The sequence below is a fragment of the Panulirus ornatus genome, chromosome 72, assembly GCF_036320965.1.
Source record: "Panulirus ornatus isolate Po-2019 chromosome 72, ASM3632096v1, whole genome shotgun sequence".
In the NCBI taxonomy this organism is placed as follows: domain Eukaryota; kingdom Metazoa; phylum Arthropoda; class Malacostraca; order Decapoda; family Palinuridae; genus Panulirus; species Panulirus ornatus.
The window spans coordinates 101,840-119,339 of record NC_092295.1 but is presented as its reverse complement, the minus strand read 5'-3'; the positions used below and the strand labels follow the sequence as shown (position 1 = coordinate 119,339).

The following is a 17,500-nucleotide window of genomic DNA, read 5'->3' as shown; positions in this document are numbered from 1 at the left end:
AAACTTCAATACATAATTCATACATATGATCATACATAGCCATGTATGATAGACCACCAATACATTGAGCCAACCCAATTGTCATAGAGAGTTTGATATGTGCAAAATGGCATTCATCTTCCTTGTTTATCTTTGATGATATACAACACAACAATGTGATTATCTTAAAAAAAAAGGCACAGTTAACTTGTCTCGGGTCATGTGACAATGTGTGTTGTAACGGCTGGCAGGGCCCCTGTGACAATGTGTCTTGTGTGTTGTAACGCTGGCTTGTGCATGTCCCAGGGCGAGCTGAAGGTCAGTAGCGTAACGGGTCGCTTGGAACCAGAGTTCCCAGCTTGGAGACGCAATCTCATACGCTATTTGGTGACCCTGCCCCTTGTTATTTTCTCCCTGCTGACTGTCTTCGTAGTGATGCTCCTCATTCTCCAGTTACAGGTAAGGGGTTGTAGAGTTACAGGTAGGGGTTGTAGTTACTCATTCTCCAGTTATAGGTAGGGGGTTGTAGCTCCTCATTCTCCAGCTGCAAGTGGGGTTTGTAGCTCCTCATTCTCCAGCTGCAGGTGGGGTTGTAGCTCCTAATTCTCCAGCTGCAGGTAGGGGTTGTAGCTCCTCATTCTCCAGCTGCAGGTGGGGGGTTGTAGCTCCTCATTCTGCAGCTGCAGGTGGGGGGTTGTAGCTCCTGCCATTACCACAAGGTTGTGGCTAGTATCATAAGCGAAGGGGGCACACGTCTGACCGCAAATGTTTTCCAAATGACCCAAGAAAAATCACCTCAAATCTTTCGCTCTTTCGAGATAGATCGGTCAATTAGCTTGCTGTTGTGGCCAATTTGATTGTAAAAGGTTATTAAAACCATTAACTTCAAGCAAAAGGTTATTAAAACCCGTTGACTTCAATCAATATACGCCAAGCCAAGTCTCATTTGCATATCCTTTTATATAATCACACAATCAGTATGCACGCCAAGTGTTTGTGTGATGTGAATATTCATACAAGGCTTGAAGGAAAGACTTGCTTGTGACATTCTAAACTCAATGCCCCGTTAAAATGACAGGTCAGGCGTGTGTGTCCTTGTGGTTATAACAATTTACATATCACAAATTTAACTTTAAGTTCTCTTCCATAAACATTTTACAGCAATGGTCTCATTTCTGTGGTTATTCTAATTAGTCTAGACCTTTTCTCATCTTGTTCCAATCTAGAATGAAATGGAAATGGTTACTGTATCATATTTCTTGAGAGAAAACGTTAGATTTTTAGTTTTTCATAGAGAAAACCTGTGACGTTTTATCAAAGAAAACGGGTTCTCAGAGAACGGAGGGCCCACTAAAGCATTTCGTTCTTCCTACAGGATATGTGTGATGCCTTCATTTCAGCGCATGAGTACACATTCTACCTCTCTTATGCGCCCAAGATACTCATGGCTCTCACCATCTCTGCCTTTGACGAGGGATACACGAAAGTGGCCGTCTGGCTCAACGATATAGGTGTGTATGCGGTACGCGTTCGAGTCTGTCTGCTGCAAATGGAAATTACGTGTTTTTGAAAAAAAAGATTTGGTATATCAAAGTGGTACGGGGGAAAAAATACTCTAAGCTAGAATTATCATACAAATTATGGAATGATTAATAAATAGCCATCATAAAGGAGTAAATACCCTACTCTAAAATGATTTACAAATTATGGTAAAAGTAATTAATCAACAGCCAATATAAAGCACCCTTGGGCTAAACTCCAAACAAATACTACTTTTAATACTAGGCATTAGCGAAAATTCCTTACTGTTTCCTTCTTGTCTACGTTAGAAAGATTAATTTCTCGATATAGCAACGAAGCTCTGAAGGAAATGAGAATGGAATATGGAACTTAGGGGTTAGCGCAGTGTTTCTGTTAGACTCGTCAGAATATCACCTTATCCTTTTAAACAATTATTATCATTCCTCATATATCACCTTAGGACTCATATTATCAATGATACAAAAGCTTTACACAATAGATGATAAAGTTACCCATTACATATGGATAATTCTCCCATTTTTTCTTTTCTTCCCGTTTTCTTTTGATGATAATTCCTCATATATCACCGTAGGAGTCATATTATCAAAGACACAAAAGCTTTACACAATGGATAATAAAGTTACCCATTACAGTTGGATAAATCTCCCATTTTTTTCTTTCCTACCCATTTTCTTTTTTTTTAACGGGAGCCTTATTTAGATTTTCCCCACGCAAATTCTCGAAGAGTTGACTAACAGTTTCATGTATCCGGTCAACAGAGAACTACCGGACGGAGGACTCGTACCAGAACCACCTCATCATCAAGCTGGCAGTGGTAAGTGTCCAACCTCACACACACGACGTTTTCTATTCAGAGAATAACTCAGGCCTAATGACTGATTGCCTTTCTCATAGATCGCTGGCTTTTGAACCCATTTAACTAACTGTATTCGAAGTGAATGTAACGATGGGTCTTAAGTGTTAATATCTAAGTCTATTATATACCAAGTTGACCCATATGCATGTGGGTGGAGCCTGTATGCTACGTCATTGGCCCTAAACAAAGAAAACGTGCTGGTATCGGGCTAACGAAAATGTAGATTCACCTACACTTTGCTCTATACTTTCCCTCACAGTATCCATACCTTCCCTCACAGTATCCATACCTTCTCTCACAGTATCCATACCTTCCCTCACAGTATCCATACCTTCCCTCACAGTATCCATACCTTCCCTCACAGTATCCATACCTTCCCTCACAGTATCCATACCTTCCCTCACAGTACTCAGACAAGTGAGGGTTTAGGGCCACATGACGTCACAAGGCGGCCTGCGCGTCCGAATCCGTTTTCTTAGAATCGGAGTGGGATACCTTGGTGTGTGTGTGTGTATATATATATATATATATATATATATATATATATATATATATATATATATATATATATATATATATATATATATTGGAAAGGATCACAATTTTGTGCGTGATCAAGATATTCTTATGAGTCCACGGGGAAAAGAAGCACGATAAGTTCCCAAGTGCACTTTCGTGTAATAATCACATCATCAGGGGAGACACAAGAGAGAAATATAAGTCAGTTGATATACATTTTCCCCATGGACTCATGGGAATATCTTGATCATGCGCGAAATTGTGATCCTTTCCAATATATATATATATATATATATATATATATATATATATATATATATATATATATATATTATCCCTGGGGATAGGGGAGAAAGAATACTTCCCACGTATTCCCTGCGTGTCGTAGAAGGCGACTAAAAGGGGAGGGAGCGGGAGGCTGGAAATCCTCCCCTCTCACTTTTTTTTTTTTAATTTTCCAAAAGAGGGAACAGAGAAGGGGCCCAGGTGAGGATATTCCCTCAAGGGCCCAGTCCTCTGTTCTCAACGCTACCTCGCTAATGCGGGAAATGGCGAATAGTATGAAAGATATATATATATATATATATATATATATATATACATATATATATATTATATATATATATATATATATATATATATATATATATATATATATATATATATATATATATATATAGGCTTAGGTTAATGCTACTTAATAGTATTAAATGTAAGAGCCAGGAGAGGTTTATGACAATCATAGACATCAGAGGGAATGGAATGGATCAGCCTGTTGACATTGTGATAATGGTTGCCAACTCTTATTTTAACACAGTTCCGGTTCGTAAACTCCTTCCTGTCGCTTTTCTACATCGCCTTCTACCTACAGGACATGGAGCGTCTGAAGGAGGTGAGTTTCTACTCTTTTACAGATCAAGATGTCACCCACGTACTTAGGGTGAGAGAGAAAAAAACAAGCTCAAAAGATAGGGAAAATCTTTTCACCTCTCTATGTTTACCCCAAATCTTCCCATAGCATAGAAAACGTAAAACATTTAATAATTCTATATTAAGTTATAAAAAATAGATCATAGATTACTCTCATATAATTCTAACGATTATATTGCAAAGTGAGAAACTTCATTGTGGATGCAACATCAACTAGGAATGACTGAACACTCAAATGCTTATATCCACTTCCAACCACAACCAGACCTAACGACTTAATGACTAGTTTGAATGAGCCACTTCAGTCCAGCGAAGGAGTGTCACCCCCCCCACCCCCTTCACTATACCACAGCGACCCCACAGCTTTCTCTTACACAAGAGACGAGGATCCTACTTCACTGTACCAGAGACGAGGAACCCCCACTTCACTGTACCAGAGACGAGGATCCCACTTCACTGTACCAAAGACGAGGAACCCCCACTTCACTGTACCAGAGACAAGGAACCCCCCACTTCACTGTACCAGAGACAAGGACCCCTCACTTCACTGTACCAGAGACAAGGACCCCCACTTCACTGTACCAGAGACAAGGACCCCCCACTTCACTGTACCAGAGACGAGAACCCCCACTTCACTGTACCAGAGACAAGGACCCCCACTTCACTGTACCAGAGACAAGGACCCCCCACTTCACTGTATTAGAGACGAGGAACCCCCACTTCACTGTATTAGAGACGAGGAACCCCCACTTCACTGTACCAGAGACGAGGAACCCCCACTTCACTGTACCAGAGACGAGAAACCCCCCACTTCACTGTACCAGAGACGAGGAACCCCCACTTCACTGTATCAGAGACAAGGACCCCCTACTTCACTGTACCAGAGACTAGAACCCCTCCACTTCACTGTACTAGAGACGAGGAACCCCTACTTCACTGTACCAGAGACTAGAACCCCCTACTTCACTGTACCAGAGACGAGGACCCCCACTTCACTGTACCAGAGACAAGGAAACCCCCACTTCACTGTACCAGAGACGAGGAACCCCCTACTTCACTGTACCAGAGACAAGGAACCCCCACTTCACTGTACCAGAGACGAGAACCCCCCCACTTCACTGTACCAGAGACGAGGAACCCCCACTTCACTGTACCAGAGACGAGGAACCCCTCACTTCACTGTACTAGAGACGAGGAACCCCCCTTCACTGTACCAGAGACGAGGACTTCCCATTTCACTGTACCAGAGACAAGAACCCCCTACTTCACTGTACCAGAGACGAGGAACCCCCCTTCACTGTACCAGAAACCCCCACTTCACTGTACCAGAGACGAGGAACCCCTCACTTCACTGTACTAGAGACGAGGAACCCCCTACTTCACTGTACCAGAGACTAGAACCCCCTACTTCACTGTACCAGAGACGAGGACCCCCACTTCACTGTACCAGAGACGAGGAACCCCCTACTTCACTGTACCAGAGACTAGAACCCCCTACTTCACTGTACCAGAGACTAGAACCCCTCACTTCACTGTATCTTATTTTCCAGCAATTGGCTGCGTTGCTCTTGACGCGACAGGTGGTGGGGAACATCAAGGAGTCCTGTATCCCTTACCTGCTGGAGCAGTTCAAGCTGGCCAAGCTTAGCTTTGACCTTTACGGCGCCCTCTCGCCCTCCGAAGAGGACAAGAAGCAGGATTGGCCCCAGGAAAACCCGCCCCAGCCCGCAGGAGACACTCAGGTTAGACCCCCCCACGCGCCCTTGCAACTCCCATTGCCTCGTGCTGTGGTCATCACACCAGCTGTCCCAGCACATATTTCTATGTAAACAACCACTTCAGCAAGCACATATTTCTATTCAAAAACCCACTTCAGCAAGCACATATTTCTATGTAAACAACCACTTCAACAAGAACATATTTCTATTCAAAAACCCACTTCAGGAAGCACAGATTTCTATGTAAACAGCCACTTCAGGAAGCACATATCTCTATGTAAACAACCACTTTAGCAAGCACATATTTCTATTCAAAAACCCACTTCAGGAAGCACAGATTTCTATGTAAACAACCACTTCAGCAAGCACTTATCTCTATGTAAACAACCACTTTAGCAAGCACATGTTTCTATTCAAAAACCCACTTCAGGAAGCACAGATTTCTATGTAAACAACCACTTCAACAAGCACATATTTCTGTGTAAACAGCCATTCAACAAGCACAATATAATAATATTGAACGAAAGATTATGTCTTTTCCCTGACGATGAGTTCAATATAGTGATATTAGACGAAAGAGAGAGAGAGAGAAAAAAAGAGGATCATAAGGAACTGATCCTACTTGCTCTTCATCTATTCCCTCTTGAATCTATTTAAGTTTTCTGACTGTTGCACAGATGACTTTATCCTACTTGATCTTCACTTATTACTTCTTGAATCTATTTAAGCTTTCTGACTGTTGTACAAATGAACTGATCCTACTTGGTCTTCATTTATTACTTCTTGAATCTATATAAGTTTTCTGACTCTTGTACAGATGAACTGATCCTACTTGATCTTCATTTATTTCTTGAATCTTTTTAAGTTTTCTGACTGTTGTACAGGCGACCTGATCCTTCTTGATCTTCATTTATTACTTCTTGAATCTATTTAAGTTTTCCGACTCAAGTACAGACGACCTGATCCCACTTGATCTTCATTTATTTCTTGTTGAATCTATTCAAGTTTTCTAACTATTGTACAGACGACCTGATCCTACTTGATCTTCATCTATTACTTCCCGAATCTATTTAAGTTTTCTGACTGTTGTACAGATGAACTGATCCTATTTGATCTTCATTTATTTCTTCTTGAATCTATTTAAGTTTTCTGACTCTTGTATAGATTCCCGAGGAGCCGGAGGATGAAGAGGAAGACTCCTGCCCCAGCAGCGCCACCAACAGTAGCAGTAAGGACACGGGGACGCCCACGTCTAGCGGGGATGCGACAGGGGCCGGAGGGGACCCCGCCTTCACCAGAGGTGCTGGGGACCCCTTCCTAGCCAGGGGCAGCAGCAAGAACCGCATCGTGAGCCAGGCGGAGGTGGAGTGTAACATGTCGAGGGTAAGCTACACCAGGTGGTCACAGTAACATCACTCCTCGATAACTCTGAGGTCCTACTCCTCCTCCTCCTCCTCCAAGCCTCAAGTCAACCTCATCCCTGTTCACTTCCATGGTCTTGGAAGTGAACCCCTTGTCATTGTTTACCTCCAGACCTTCGACCTGCTGACCACGTCTTCTGTGACCTAATTCTTTTCAGTCTTCATGACGTGTCTTCTTTCAAAAACCTAAACTTAATGGTGGTCTCCCTATCCTATGTAACTTAAGGGCTATTTCTCTCTCTATTTAGCTTTCTATATATCAAAAGTGTACTCAAACATTTCTATATTTTATCTGACTTGTTGTATAGAACTTATTTCTTATAGTCTTGCATGCCCAAAATGCTATGTAACTTCAGATCAGATGATACAAGCCTATGGTTTAGAACTGACAAACAACTAGAATCGAATCAAATACCAAGTTTCCAGAGTCTATATATATATATACACTCTGCCAAAAAAGTATCGGGCCCCTGGGCCTGAAGTTTCTAATTGTCTACACCTGACCGACTGAGATTAAAACCTTGAGTTCACTGCCACACAGATGCAGTTGTAAACTGCATTTAGGTGGTAGTGAAGTCAAGTTTTCATCTCGGTTGTCCAGTATTAGAAAATTAGAAGCTTGAGGCCCGAGAGGCAGGTACTTTTTTGAGAGAGTGTACCTCTATACTCTTTTTAAGGCCCGAGAGGCAGTTACTTTTTTGGGAGAGTGTACCTCTCTATTCTTCATTTTACCATAAGACGTGTCCACACGACTTCGAACCAGTGTGGATGCGAGGTGTGATTCCTCCCCATTATATTGCAGTATGATGGGACGTTTGAAGACTACCTGGAGATGTTTATCCAGTTCGGGTACGTGACGCTCTTCTCCTCTGCCTTCCCGCTGGCTGCAATGTGCGCCTTTCTCAACAACCTCATTGAGATTCGATCAGATGCCTTCAAGCTCTGCTGTGTCTTCCAGAGACCTTTTGGCCTCCGAGCCCAGAGCATTGGTGTCTGGCAGGTGGGTACTGACTGCTGGCTGGTGTCCGGTAGGTAGTGTCCTGGTGTCTGGTAGCTGGCTACTGATGCCTGGTAGGTAGTTACTGGTTGATTGTGCCTGCTTGGTAGATATTGGCTGCTGCTGCTGACTGGTAGGGAAAAATTACTGGCCTGTCTCTCCCCAGCTTCCATTGCATAGCATTTGCACAGGGACGAAGGCTTTATCCACAAATCCATAACCAGTAGATTACTTAGACTTGAAACCCTTCTGATGGGTTCAAGAAAAATGATATTTACCATCAGTTTATCAGTAGATAAGTATATTCCTTAGATATACCAATGTACCACTAATTCCATTTTAAGAAAGTATGTTTGATGTGGTCTTAGAGATAGTATGCTTTTAAAGATTGTTCTTATCCACATATTTTCTTCTTTGACTATCATTGGAAATGAGTTTAATTGACCAACATTTTGATACTATATTTTCTCAATAACTTTCCAAGATTAAGTCTGTAATGCAGGCTATTAATAAGGCATTATAACCAACTCTGCCAATAATGATTCTAAACATTTATTTGATAGACGTCTGGAATTAATGAACCTCCTGTCTTTATCAGTTCAAACCCTCCTAGTAATGAACAGAGTCCAATCAAATACAGATTCTCCAGCAAAGGTCCAAGTATAAACAGATATTAACGTAGTAGTTATTCAAGGAATCTTATTGAGAACAATGAATTGGAAGTGTCAGTGACTGATTTGTTTACCACTTTGCAGGACGCCATGGAACTCATGGGTGTGCTTGGAATCATGGTGAACTGCATGCTCATAGGCTTGTCTGGTCAGGTACACCGTATGTTCCCGGAGATGTCCACTGCCCACACAATCCTCCTCATTATAGTCCTTGAGGTAATGTTTCTCGTGGGTCCTTCCGATCTCTATCGTCTCTGACACGTCCTTCATCCTCAAGGGCCACTCCATTGAGGATAACCATGTCCTCCACTGAATTTTGAAGCCTAAGCTATCGTAATCCACACCACAATGTCTGCTTCCCAAAAAGCTGGAGGTGTTGTCAAGATGCTATAATTAATTCTCGTGTTTCAGTTGTTTCATATCTAGAGGGATCTGATCCATCTTAATCCACTCCATAATGTCTCCTTCCCAAAAAGCTGGAGGTGTTGTTAAGATGCCATGATCAATTCTTATGTTACAATTATTTCATATTTATAGGATCTAATCCATTCTAGTATAGTAATCTTCTAATATATCTATTGGTGGTTATTCCTTCACTTCTTCTTTTTTCCTTCTCTCTTCCATTTACCCCAGGTGGCCTTTGGCTGGGATATGTTTCGCTCATGCCAACGCTTCTGTCACTTGAACAAAGTGTGGTTTTTATCTCCATATACGCATTTTGTCACAAAGACTTCTTCTATGCTATAATAATCAGATCTTATTGTTAATGTCCAAAAAGGGAACCAAAATGATCATATTTCATTCTCAATGTCCAAAAAAGGAGCCAAAATGATCATATTTCATTCTAAATGTCCGAAAAGGAGCCAAAATGATCATTTTTCATTCTCAATGTCCAAAAAAGGAGCCAAAATGTTCATATTTCATTCTCAATGTCCAAAAAAAGGAACCAAAATGATCATATTTCATTCTCAATGTCCAAAAAAAAAAGGAACCAAAATGATCATATTTCATTCTCAATGTCCAAAAAAGGAACCAAAATCATCATATTACATTCTCAATGTCCAAAAAAAAGGAACCAAAATGATCATATTTCATTCTCAATGTCCAAAAAAAAAAGGAACCAAAATGATCATATTTCATTCTCAATGTCCAAAAAAAGGAACCAAAATGATCATATTTCATTCTCAATGTCCAAAAAAAAGGAACCAAAATGATCATATTTCATTCTCAATGTCCAAAAAGGAACCAAAATGATCATATTTCATTCTCAATGTCCAAAAAGGGAACCAAAATCATCATATTTCATTCTCAATGTCCAAAAAAGGGACCAAAATGATCATATTTCATTCTCAATGTCCAAAAAAGGAACCAAAATAATAATGTGCTGTTTCTTTCCCTTTTAGCACGCCATGATTGCACTTAAGTATGGGATCAGCTACGCTATTCCTGACATCCCAGAGTGGGTGGCGACAGAGATGGCCAAAGTCGAGTTCCAGAGACGGGAAGCCCTGCGACGCCTCTCCACCTCCAACTCTCCTCCAACCAGGGAGGACTCCCAGCCTCCATCTCCAAGGTGAGAGGACTTCTTTCCTCAAGTTTGTCATGGGATTTGCTGTTTTTACTTCCTCTCTTTCAGGGAAGGGTTTAAGCAAGTTCCAGGATATATATTTTTTATTTTTGGATAACTTTTTTTTAGTCAAACATTTTTTTTTGACGACTTTTTCGTTTTTCTTTTTTTCCTGCCATGAAAAGACACATCCATCAGGCCTCCTGCCTCCTCCCGCACCCCTTCCCCCTTGCGCACACCCTCCTCACTCCTCCCGTTGCTCGCGCATACAGTCTCTTAAATCAGACTCTGTCTCAACCCCAGCAGGTACTTGTTTGGGCATTCCATAACCTCAACAGAGTACGTGGATCGAAGTGCCCAGACGAACATTATGTATTGCAGGAGGAAGTCCTTCAAGACATCCCCGACCAGCACCATAGACGAAGACGAAGCCCTATCCCCGACAGAGTCCGGTAGCAATAGAGGAAGTCTCAGCGAAGGGACGGCCGATCTCGGGCCTGGCGACTTCGACGAGAAGAGAGAAGACGAACTGCGATACCGGGAATTGGAAGAGACCAGAATACGTCCCATCGTACGCCTAGGACGGAGCGTCTCCGCCTGCGAGCGCGTTCGGTACCGGGTGCCGCGCATCAACAGACTGATGAACCAGGAGAGCAACGAGTCTAACGACTCCGAGGACGACTTCATTGCCAAGCCCTTTGACAGTCTGCCGATGCTCTCAGCGCCGGCATCGGTCGATAAGAAAAACCGACTCTTCAGGTTCTCGCCCGAGAGCGAGACGATAGCCAAGCCCAGGTCTCGTCTTCTCGAAAAGCCCGACTTCTCACACGGGGGCCAGTATGCTCAATTCTCGTCCAGGTCCGCCGAGTGTGTCCTGGACCCCTCGGGTCACGGGCGGTACTTGGACGACTCGACCGGTCACATCAGCGAGGAGGGGACACCGGAGAACAGCATAACCAGCCGGACTCCGACACCCCCTGGGGACGAAGCCAAAGACCCCGTTCGAACCCCTGTGACGCCCCAGGCGGAGGCACCTCCTGTTCTCCCACCCACCACCGCCGCTGCTGCTGCAGCAGCTGCTGTCGAACCCCGGGATCTAGCCACGCGAAGGAAACCACCCATGAAATTCCTCAAAAGGGCCCAGAGTCTGTCGTACGTCTTCAAACGAAGCAGCAAACCGGACAAGAGGAAGAAGATCATCCGGGATGATTACGCTGCCCTGACAGCGCCTAGGGAGCCGCAGGGGGAGCTAGCGCTGGTGCCCCTGGAGAAACTGGTGGCCATCGACGACATTCAGATGCAACCTTCCCTCTCCAGTTACAACGTGTATGGCGAATGACCCTCGCCCAAGCGGACGATCATCATAATTAGGGAGTAGAATTATATCGGCTAAGCATAATTGTATGTTCTAGAGGGAGGAACGACTGTTACCGACGGGTGAAGGAAGGAAAAGAGTATGAGGAGAACTTCACCCGTTCTGGTATTCTAATGCACGAGGACGAAGGTACGTCTTTATGGTGTTCCATGTCAGCATAAATTGTTACTCATATCATATCGAAGTCTTACATTGAAGTGGTAGGTTACAGACGGAACTATGAGGGTCACGAACGCTCCCCTTTGACCACCAACGCCTTGTGTCTAAAGGTCACGGTCGGGTCGTTTTTTAAGAGGGATGGCGGAAAAGTGTGTGGGCCTGTGAAGCAGCGAGATCCAAGGGGGATGGATGGGAGGAGGATCGAGTTTCTAAACACGTACTAAAACATGCAGAGTGGCGGGGTCATAATCAAGTCGCATGCGTGTGTGTGTCTGTGTCGCTCTGTTGTTGCCTTACACAATTATGTTGCTGTTCTGACATCAATCGTTTCCCAAACACATAGAGTAGCGTGTGTGTGAGTGAGTGTGAGTGAGTGCTCGCTCGCCTGTGTTCATAATGTTCAAGAGTAAGCTCTTCCAAATAAGAGGAAACATCATAGAGGCTTGCTTCAAGCTTGTAAAATGTGTGCCAGCGACGTATACGCGTGTGTAGGTTGAATCCTGAGGCATAATGATGAAGCTATATATATATATGTATATATATATGTATATATATATATATATATATATATATACATGCGTGTGTGTGTGTGTGTGTCTGTGTGTGTGTCTGTGTGTGTGTGGGTGTCCAAAGGCTTGTGTGAGACTAGTTTCTCGTCGATCTTGCCTGACTTTCTTTCCTCATTCTCTTGAGTGTGACTATTAGAAAGAGAAGAAAAAAAAAAAAAGAAGTATAAAATACTTGAGTCTCCGCTACTCCTTCCAAATGCTGATTTTCTACACTTGTTTTATCTTTGCTGTCAAGTGTTCCTGATGTAATAGAGATTGTAATTTAGATGCCAGAGAAGCTTAATCTTTGTGACTACAACTAGATCCACAACCACAAACAAACAAAAATGTTGTTAGATAGAAAATGGAAGTTGGGATTGCCAGAATTAATCTTTCCATTCACCTTTCATATTTTCCATGTGTGATATGTTTTTTAAAAAGAAACTACATATATACATATATATACATACATACATATATATATATATATATATATATATATATATATATATATATATATATGGTGCAACTTACGTTTGTAAAAAAGATGACTGTAAAAAAAAAAATAGCTGTGTACAAATTGTTTTCGTAATATGTAAATTTGTAAACAAAAAAAGGGTGGAGGAGGTGAAGAAGATGCTATACCCGAAATGTTGTCCCTGAGCAACATTTCCCCACTGACAAAACACAGGAATTCCAATGAATGTTTCTATGATTTTTCCAATTTCGTTTAGCCCTGCCAAAGGGAACCACCCCCTCACACCACCCCAACCAATGTACACAAGTTAAATGGAAAAAATTGTTGACCGAAAACCTAAATACAAAATTGAAAAGACAAATGACTGTTTTTCTCTTCTTCCTTCATCATTGTGTCTCATTCTGATGGTCTATGACCAGGTTATCTGCTGGAGGACAGTACACATGGGAGGGGCACAGATAACACAAGACCTGATGGTCTATGACAAGGTTATCTGCTGGAGGATAGTACACATGGGAGGGGTCAGATAACACAAGACCTGATGGTCTATGACCAGGTTATCTGCTGGAGGATAGTACACATGGGAGGGGCACAGATAACACAAGACCTGATGGTCTATGACCAGGTTATCTGCTGGAGGATAGTACACATGGAGGGGCCAGATAACACAAGACCTGATGGTCTATGACCAGGTTATCTGCTGGAGGATAGTACACATGGGAGGGGCACAGATAACACAAGACCTGATGGTCTATGACCAGGTTATCTGCTGGAGGATAGTACACATGGGAGGGGCACAGATAACACAAGACCTGATGGTCTATGACCAGGTTATCTGCTGGAGGATAGTACACATGGGAGGGGCACAGATAACACAAGACCTGGTGGTCTATGACCAGGTTATCTGCTGGAGGATAGTACACATGGGAGGGCCCAGATAACACAAGACCTGATGGTCTATGACAAGGTTATCTGCTGGAGGATAGTACACATGGGAGGGCCCAGATAACACAAGACCTGATGGTCTATGACAAGGTTATCTGCTGGAGGATAGTACACATGGGAGGGGTCGGATAACACAAGACCTGATGGTCTATGACAAGGTTATCTGCTGGAGGATAGTACACATGGGAGGGGTCGGATAACACAAGACCTGATGGTCTATGACCAGGTTATCTGCTGGAGGACAGTACATGGGAGGGGCCAGATAACACAAGACCTGATGGTCTATGACCAGGTTATCTGCTGGAGGACAGTACATGGGAGGGCACAGATAACACAAGACTTGATGGTCTATGACCAGGTTATCTGCTGGAGGATAGTACACATGGGAGGGGCACAGATAACACAAGACCTGATGGTCTATGACCAGGTTATCTGCTGGAGGATAGTACACATGGGAGGGCCCAGATAACACAAGACCTGATGGTCTATGACAAGGTTATCTGCTGGAGGATAGTACACATGGGAGGGCCCAGATAACACAAGACCTGGTGGTCTATGACCAGGTTATCTGCTGGAGGATAGTACACATGGGAGGGCCCAGATAACACAAGACCTGATGGTCTATGACAAGGTTATCTGCTGGAGGATAGTACACATGGGAGGGCCCAGATAACACAAGACCTGATGGTCTATGACCAGGTTATCTGCTGGAGGACATTACACATGGGAGGGGTCAGATAACACAAGACCTGATGGTCTATGACCAGGTTATCTGCTGGAGGACAGTACACGGGAGGATGGGCGTGTACAACATAACTGTCTATGCATGCTAGTGATGGCATGTGATCCGTCTTCTAACGGAGCATGCGCAAGAGAGAGAGAGAGAGAGAGAGAGAGAGAGAGAGAGAGAGAGAGAGAGAGACGGTACACGCGCTGCTAGCCCCCTTCCCCCTCCAAAACCTCCCTCCTCTCTCTCTCTCTCTCTCTCTCTCTCTCTCTCTCTCTCTCTCTCTCTCTCTCTATCTCCCTTTCACAACCGGTGGAGATCCCATGGTCGATCTCCAAGGGCCAGGCCCTTCTGCACCATCCCACAGAGCCGGGGGAACCCTTAGCCAACGGATAGACGCCGGGGGTGTGTGGGTGTGTTCATCCGTTGACAACGGAAGCAACGGAGGATCACAACAGAGGTTCAACAGCACCTCTCCATATGTTATGGGCCACATGAACCCCTTCCTTCCCCACCCCCCATCACCATCCCCATCACATGGGTCTTCCACCCACCCCCATCACATGAGTCTTTCTCCCTCACCACCACTTCACATAGGCGTACCTCCTCCACCACTATATGAGGCCTCCAATAACACCATCACATATGTGGCTTTCTCCATCATTCTTCTCCTACAATCATATGGACGCCCCCACACCCATTCCCCACCTCTCCTTCACCATCACATAACTCTTCCTCCGCCATCACATAACCCAAAGATCCTGACCAGTCTGCCAGACATTAAAACTCATCACAAATACTACATGGCACTTTACAGATGCATCTAGGAGAATTTTCAGGTAAATTCCTGATTAATATATTCGTTATAGTATTATTGTTGCTGAAGGCAACATTTACAGTAAATTATTGAAGCAAAATGGGAAGTAAAGTAAAATTATTATTAAAAGGGAAGAACTAAAAGGTTTTTGGTGTCAATGGAAGGTTTGATTTCAACTCTATAAAATAATTTCTTTGCCAACTTAAGGGATTTATCAATGAAACATCTAGGATTCTTTAACTGTTAACAAGCAGGCCTTAAACGGGGGTAACGATAGTTAGGGTAAGTGGTTATATCTACCTCAGATTAGATTATAAGGAGAGATAAGGTCAGGTGGTCAAATTACGTAACAGGATTTGGAAATTTACGGTCAATGATAATTTAGATTAGTTCCCCCATGTCAGATGATATTTTGAAAACGATTCTGTTTTCTGGGCAATATCGATATATAGGAAAAGGAAAACGTAGAGTTATAGGTACAACGAAGGACGTTGTTTAATGTAAGAGATAAAGGCATGAGAAGAATACACTCAAAGACGCAATAAAGTTAGAAACATTAGACAAGGCAATGGTTGAAGATATTCGGGTAATGTCGAACGCGTAGAAAACGGAGCCAAAGAATGGGAAGACTGCAGAGAAAATGGAAGCATTGCAGGTGGGACTTGTACAAACATGGCTTTAAGACGTTAGTTTCTTAAATTCATGAAATCTAAGTATATATTGCCTTTTTCTGAAGGCTATTGTGACAATATATGTACTTAGAATGGACATAGTGGTTCTTGGAGGTCACTAAGAGGCGTTAAATAATGTAGGATTATATAAATAAGTGTTCCACTTTCTCAAAATTCGAATATTATTTCTTACCAATTCTCAAATGACTTCAATACAGTATGAAAAACCCTCTAAAAAAAAGAAAACTCTTTTTGAAACCATAACTTTATACAATAAATTATACAATATGATAACTTTATACAATAAATTATACACTATAATAAAGTTTTTTCATAAATTCCGCAAAAAAAAGAGAAAAATTCACCGATGAACGAACGCAGACCAAATCGCGTGGAAATATAAACAAAGGAATTAATATTAAAAAGTCTTCATAAAGATTTTTTTTCCCTCCAATTTAATTACTTTTTGTGATCTGCCATTCCAATTTGACGATGATGTAGCAGGAGTGATATAGACTTTGTTCATTCTAAAGGAGGCCACTTTCCCCTGCTCCTGTGTGGAGCGCAGCCACGAAGCTGCAACAGCAGCCTTTGGAAATGATTTCGACGGTATAGTATTTATTTTGTCTATCGCGCTTGATCGCTCTTTCCCATGTCAGCGAGGTAGCGCCAGGAAACAGACGAAAGAACGGCCCATCCACTCATATCCACATATGTTTACAAACGCCCATACGCGCACATATTCATACATATACATATCAACATATACACATATATATATATATATACATATACATGTATATATATGTGTATATATACATATATACACATATACATATTCATACTTGCTTGCCTTCATCCATTCTCGGCGCCACCCATCCCCACAGGAAACAGCGTCGCCACCCCTTGCATCAGCGAGGTAGCGTCAGGAAAACAGACTAAGAAAGGTTACATTCGTTCACACTCAGTCTCTGGCTGTCATGTGTAATGCACCGAAACCACAGCTCCCTTTCCACATCCAGGACCCACAAAACTTTCCATGGTTTACCCCAGACGCTTCACATGCCCTAAGCCTCGCCACCCCTTCGTTAGCGAGGTAGCGCCAGGGAAACATACTTAAAAAGGCCACATTCGTTTACACTCAGTATCTAGCTGTCATGTGTAATGCACCGAAACCACAGCTCCCTTTCCACATCCAGGCCCCACAAAACTTTCCATGGTTTACCCCAGACGCTTCACATGCCCTGAGCCTGCGCCAACTACCCATGTCATCAACCAACCCATAAAAGGATGGACGAACAGCTGGGTTGACTGTGGACCGACTACCGAAACCAGGATTCGAACCTATGCACTCTCTCGACTCTGGGCGTCATGATCAGGATCGCTAACAGCTTCATTACTCTAACCAGCAGTTACTCCAGCGTTAGATTGCTTGTTAGACCTTGAATGCTTCAACGGAGGTACGACCCATGAGCACGAAGGTACGACCCCTTGAAAACGAAGGAATGACCCTTAAGATCGAAGGTACGACCCTTAAGAACGAAGGTACGACCCTTGAGATCGAAGGTACGACCCTTGAG

General features: G+C 43.0%; 1 protein-coding gene across 8 annotated transcripts in view; it reads left to right on the top strand.

Annotated features, from left to right (window-relative positions):
* wwk (white walker) overlaps window positions 1–13,121 on the top strand; it is a 190,071-nt gene extending 176,950 nt beyond the window's left edge. For 5 of the 8 annotated variants that reach the window (XM_071660685.1, XM_071660690.1, XM_071660688.1 and 2 more), the window contains 10 exons: window positions 286–438; window positions 1,355–1,490; window positions 2,280–2,335; window positions 3,714–3,788; window positions 5,377–5,568; window positions 6,709–6,927; window positions 7,768–7,965; window positions 8,718–8,849; window positions 10,037–10,206; window positions 10,504–13,121. In XM_071660685.1, coding sequence (XP_071516786.1) covers window positions 286–438; window positions 1,355–1,490; window positions 2,280–2,335; window positions 3,714–3,788; window positions 5,377–5,568; window positions 6,709–6,927; window positions 7,768–7,965; window positions 8,718–8,849; window positions 10,037–10,206; window positions 10,504–11,539 — 2,367 coding nt within the window. In that variant the 3' untranslated portion in view covers window positions 11,540–13,121. The remainder of the gene's footprint in view (window positions 1–285; window positions 439–1,354; window positions 1,491–2,279; window positions 2,336–3,713; window positions 3,789–5,376; window positions 5,569–6,708; window positions 6,928–7,767; window positions 7,966–8,717; window positions 8,850–10,036; window positions 10,207–10,503) is intronic. The other 3 variants (XM_071660686.1, XM_071660689.1, XM_071660687.1) reach the window with 2 other exon arrangements.
* The last annotated feature ends 4,379 nt before the right edge of the window (window positions 13,122–17,500 follow it).